A 6,000-nucleotide genomic window follows, 5' to 3' on the forward strand; every position below is an offset into this window, starting at 1 on the left:
GTCTCGGCCACCACCAGGAACTCGAGGTTGTAACACTAGCTCCTCTGGAAGCTGAGGCAGGACTATCACAAGGACAAGACTAGTCGGAGCTATAGAGTGAGCCCGGGTAGTGAGACACTTCCAATATACAGAGTAAATATAAGGCCAGGGATGCAGACTAGTGGCAAAATATGCTTACAGAGTACGTGGGAGATGCCGGGTTGAGTCCCTCGGAACACACACACAAAAACATGACCTCTCACAAGGATATAATTCAATCTTTGGACGTGTGTACAAACCCAAAAATTTGAAAGGCAAAACCTAATACATTTAACGTCAGTCAAAGGAATTCTGCAGTGTTTTTAATTTTTATTCCTTTTGGCATTTCTTATTTTCTAAATGTTTTATCTTATTTTGTCTGCACCTGTGAATACATGCACACTCGCGCACTCGCACGTGCGCACACACACACCTGCACAGGTACAAGCCATAGGACACAGGTCTAGACCAGTGGATTGGTCCTAAGGCTGTGTGGGTACCAGAGACTGAACTGGGGTCATCAGACTTGTGGCAGGTGCCTTTACCAGCTTAGCCATTTTAACAGCCCATTCAAAACTTCTGACAGTGAAAACTCCTGTTTTTATGTTTTTAAAACCTCAGCTTTATTTTCCCAAGCTTTCCATGAGTAAAAGCTCAGGGAATTGGGGAGCAGTCTGCCGTCTTGCTTCTGTGTTCTGGGCAGCTGGGTTCTTGATTCTGGCCTCAGCTTTAATAACGTCAGGCCCCACGGGCTCAGTCGGCTTTCCTATCCTTTGCTATCTGGAACCATACATTTTTATCCTTTACGCTTCTTCTGACACTAACTCCACGTCTGACCACAGGGAAGATGCAAAATCAGAACCCGAGTCCTTTGAGGTTTTAAGGAATGCTCTGCCAATTCATATAGAAAAAAGAAAAGAAGATGGCAAGTGGTCATGAGCATAACAAAGTGTAAGAGAGAAAATATGACTTTTTCATGAACTCTAAATTACAGACAGTAAAGGCTGAGGATAGGGGGTGTTGTAAGGAACACTGCTAGAGTGAAGAGTTAAACAGTGATATAGATTGCCAACTGTCAAGTGAGGGCAGATGCCAGGAAGACCAAGCTTCACAATACTTAACACCTTTTCCCAAGGAACAGCCATTAAACATTACAAGCGTCTGTAGAGTTCTGTTGCCTGTTGTGTCTGTTTGTGTGAACCTGTCTGCATTCTCAGGAAGGTCAGGAAGTCTATGTACAGGAAGCAGCGAGTGCCTCAGCACTGTGGCAGAACAGGGACTCACACCTTGGACCCCTCCACTAACTGAGCAAATGTGACCACGTCGTAAGTGTTGAACTGTCTCCGAGTCTCAGCACACCCAAAAGTGAGGAGAGGAACTCTATGTGCTTTCTCGGGTTTTAGCTAACCATTTCCTCTTCCTCGGTCCTTACCTTGAGTCCACCAAGGCAGGAAACCTAATATGACTTATGAACTGCTGTGGCCCTGTGAGGACCATATAAGGAAAGGCTAGTCCACAAGGCCAATGCTCAGGCCTAACAATCAAATCGCCTTTTTGCATTTCCACTTATCTACAGAAACATTGAAGTAAAAAGAAAAAAGAAAAAAAGCAAAAATGAAAGCTCAGTAGCCTTCTTTTTAATAGTAACATGAATGATCAACTTTTTATAATGTCTGGGATGCATAATCCATTCTTAGGAAGTTTAATATGTTCAATAATATGTTAATTTTATCTACAACCTGAACTGAAAATTATTTTTAATGGTTTAAATGAAACACCAGTCAGAAAGAATTCAAGAAAATCATGTACTACTCTCTGTAGAAGACTTCCTTCAATGGTGAAATCTAATTTATTTGCAATGACAATAGTAATCCAATACTGTAAGTTGGTAAGCACATTGAATCAAAACAGGTAGTGTGGCTGGTCACATCCATAATCCCAGCACTCAGGAGGAGGCAGAGGCAGGACAAACACGAGCCCAAAGCCAGAGTGGTCCATGTACTGAGTCCCAGGCAGCCCAAGTTACAGTAAGACTGTCTCAAAAAATATTTTAATATACATAAGTAAATCGAGATCCAGCAAGAATATTTTAATTTTAAACACCTGACAGATATGTCAGGTTGGGAAGTAGATAATAACTGTGGGTTTCCGAAGCGGATAATGAAAGCAATATATTTTTAAGGAAAAAAAAATCTCTGAGCCCAAATACAAACGTTTGGGGATTTCCTGCTGTCCTGTATTAAACAACTTCATATGTGTTGCACTATAGAACAAGCCTCTGAGAAAGCAAAGCAATCACACAGCTCTGCGGATTTTTCTTTCCACATTATGCACACGAGCCCCATATATTTAAATAAGCACAAAGGAAACACATTACCTCTTAATGGAACCACATAGCCAAGGAAACACTACGTATTTTAAAAAGCCGTCATGGTGCTTGTCTCTACAGTGAAAACTGATGTTACCTTAATTAGTTAATTATTCATCCCAACACCTCAGACTTGATCCTGGAGACATTCATAACTTCTCCACCTCCACCTACTGAACTCCCGCTCAGTAATTGATTATAAAGAATCTTAATTGCAGCATCTAACAGATGGAAGAGTTAAAGTCACAGTGTGCCCCCCTCCCCCATACACACACCCCTCACAAACACTGGGACCACAAGAGTTTTAGCAGAAATCACAGCACCTGGGAAGATAAGACAGCACCTTGAGTTCTAGGCCAGCGTGGGCCGCAGAGGAAAGACACACACACACACACACACACACACACACACACACACGTTAAAGAAAGGCCCACTTAAGAATATTCCTGTGGCCACACTCCACTAAAAGGGAGGTGACAGCTGGCTCCACCTGATTGCCTGGGTATGTTTTCAATGACCACCACATAGCATGTTTCAGCCCTTACAATAATCCAAGAGCATATTAATCATATACTAAACGTCCTTTGGATATTAAGTGTAGGAGCAGTGTTAATTTAATCAAACATCCTCTAATTTAATTTGATCCATAATTACAAAAATGATGGTACTCTCAGAAATTAAGAAATAATGAAATGTATCCTCTCCCCCAAAAAGACAATGGAGCTTGATAATTTGCTGGTCCATGCTCAGCTAGTCAGTCGATGTGGCAATTCTAGGACTCGGGGGGGACTGTACTGTGGTACAGGATAAGCACACTAACTAAGATCTTATTTTATTTGGAGATGAACGATGCAACATGAAGGCTAAGTATTTTAAAGGTACACAATCATGTCAAGCTTTAAAGATATTTACAGATGAAAGCGTCTTTGCAATTTGTTATGTTCATAAATGCTTCCATTAGCTAAGAGATAGTCTGGAATGTAGCAAAGCTATTTTGAATGTCTCCTAACAACGGGGTTAGCCTGAAGAGTCCCCATAGACTAAGTCAGTAGCCACAGCTCTTTTAAACCGGTTTTCCCTAAAAGGAGAAAAGGAGAAAACTCTAAACACACACACACACACACACACACCACCACCACCACCACCACCACCACCACCACCACCACCACCAGAGACAGCAAGGTGTGTTTGCGCAGAAACTTTTGAAGCTAATTCTACTTTCTCAGTACAAAATTGGATATAGGTGGCATCAAAGCCCTGACAGTTTACTACTAGAATACTTATCTCTCATTCTTCCTCAAAAGAAAAAGTCATACACTCCAGCTACATGTAACTCGCCAAAGTCTTTTCTACAACTAAATGTGAAAACCAAAACAACCACTCCATGGGGGAGGAAAAAGAACACGTATGGAAAACTGGCAGACCACATGCTTATGTCAACCTTCCGGAAAACGGAAACACACAGCCCCAACTCATCGAGAAAATCACCACCGGTGCTCAACTATTTTGTGACATTTTATGTCTTTCACGTATTTCACTCCAAGCTCAATACTCCAATTTTGCACTGGATCGCCTGTGTCAAATCCAGAACAACTAAAGAGCAATCTACTACTGTGGCAGAACTGTTTCTTCTGCTCATCGCCTGCACAGCATAGCTTTAGAAGAAGAAAAAAAGAGACAAAACAAAACAAAAACATTTATTTTCCCCTCTGCTATATAAGATCTGGAGACATCAGGCTAGGAACGCAGATAGATAGCAGCCCCAAGATTCAAGCAAACAAGCAAAATACCCAAACACGGAACACGCTAAGGAACAAAGGAAACACGAGCCTGTGAACAGGAAATGAAACAACTCTATATGCACAAATACCTTTTGGGGCCGCCGACGTAGGTGAAAGTGAAGGTGGAGTCTGAGTATCTGAAATCTGAAACGGAAAGTCGTGTTAAAAGCCACCCATGGGTTGTGTTTTTGTTTGTTGTTTTTTGTTTTCAACCCCAATTCTGTCTTGAACCTGCCATTTCGTCTGAGCCAAGGAGGCCCCCAAATCGGGAGGGAAGCGAAGGCTGTAGAGCTTGGGGGTGACCGGAGGTGCGGTGCGGGAGGGGATGCGGATCACCCCGCGGGGTGCAGCGGGAGGCCGCCCCCCGCAACAAGTGCCGGGTGCCATGGCAACGGCGGGAATTTCCCCAGCCAGGCAGCCGGAAGCAGCCCCTGCCAGGCTTCGGGATGCGGAGCCTGAACTGCTCTCGGCCTCCGGGGGGTGAGGGGGGGGGGAAGCAAAGATGGACGCAAAGCGACCCCCCACCCCCAAGGCTGGGCCAGCGTGGCTCCCGGAGCCCCCGGGGGATCCATCCCTTCCCCCACACACACACCCCGGGCGGTGTCCAGTGCGCTCTCTCGGTGCGGCCAAGGGGGCGGGAGCTCGGCCCAGCGCTGCCTGCTCCGGGGGCCTCGGCGCCGGGCGGAGCAGCGCAGCGGGTCCCTTCCCAGCGGCCGCCGTTCGGCCGCTGGCACAAAGCCGGAGGGCTCGGCCCGGGGCTGCCGGAGCCCGGGAAGCAAGGCTTGGATGCTCCGGGCTCCGCCGGTAGCTGATAATCCAGCTCCCGGCCCCTCCGCTCCGCTCGCGCGGGTCCTACCCCCCGGACCCGGAGGCTGCCCTGGCCTGAACGGGGCTTTGGGGGCTGAAGGAGGTAGGGAGGCTCGCGCCCCACCTCCCCTTGGGGCTCCAGCTTAACGCCGCTGCAGCTGTTTCCAAAACCCACCCGGAACGGGGACTTGGGCAGCCCCACACCCCGAAGCCACACGCGTCGCGGTCAGAAATCTGGCCGGGGGTAGGTGGGGAGGTGGGTTGGGGGGTGGGGGTAGGTGCTGGCTCCGGGTCCCAGGATCCAGGAGGCAAGAACTCACCTGCAAACAGGCAGTCTTTCTCGGCTCTGGACTTCTGGATCACGACGTCGATATCCTTCTGAATTCTCTCTTGCCTTGAACACATCCCCATTAAATAAATCCCTGGAAAAGAAGCAGCCGCTATTTCCAACCTCCCCTACCCCACCCCCCTCGCACGCTTCCAGCTTTCGTAAATATTCAGTTTTAAAAAAAAAAATGAAACCTCTGGCCGAGGCAGGGGCAGAAGGCGAAGTGGTTTCGGAAGTGATCCCGGGTGAGAGAGGAGGAGGAGGTGGAGGAGGAGGCGGAGGAGGGGGAGGTCGGCTTTGCATTCCCAGATGTGACCGCCCAGCTGCTGCTCGCCGCTGCTGGATTCCAATTTCCTCCGGTTCTGACAATGGATGGTGATGACACCGAGTCTCACTTTCTCCCTCCCCACCCCACCACCCCCCACGCCCCGCCCGGACTGACGGCCGAAGGGGGCCCCCCGGGGACCAGCTGGAGAGCGATGGGCAGTCGTGGAGCGCCAGGCGCCGGCGAGGGGCGAGCCCCGCTCCGGCTCAACGCGCGCACACCCCTCGCGGCCCGCACGCCGGCCTTCCCACACCCGCGCACACTCGCGCCCGCGGGCGGCGGCCGTGCCCAGGCTGCTGCAGCGCCGCCCGCCCGCCGCAGACCCTCCCGCACCCGCCGCCCGGTCACCCGGCCCGGCTGCGCGCCGCTGGGG

The 6,000-nt window shown here is 49.0% G+C and overlaps 1 protein-coding gene across 1 annotated transcript in view; it reads right to left on the minus strand.

Annotated features, from left to right (window-relative positions):
* PARP8 (poly(ADP-ribose) polymerase family member 8) overlaps positions 1-5,664 on the minus strand; it is a 158,424-nt gene extending 152,760 nt beyond the window's left edge. Inside the window, exons 1-3 of the mRNA XM_084801645.1 lie at positions 5,497-5,664; positions 5,295-5,396; positions 4,257-4,311 (exon numbers count right to left, since the gene is read on the minus strand). Coding sequence (XP_084657771.1) covers positions 4,257-4,311; positions 5,295-5,396; positions 5,497-5,605 — 266 coding nt within the window. The 5' untranslated portion in view covers positions 5,606-5,664. The remainder of the gene's footprint in view (positions 1-4,256; positions 4,312-5,294; positions 5,397-5,496) is intronic.
* Between the last annotated feature and the right edge of the window lie 336 nt (positions 5,665-6,000).

Source organism: Acomys minous (assembly GCF_964271855.1).
Source record: "Acomys minous genome assembly, chromosome: 11".
Lineage (NCBI taxonomy): Eukaryota > Metazoa > Chordata > Mammalia > Rodentia > Muridae > Acomys > Acomys minous.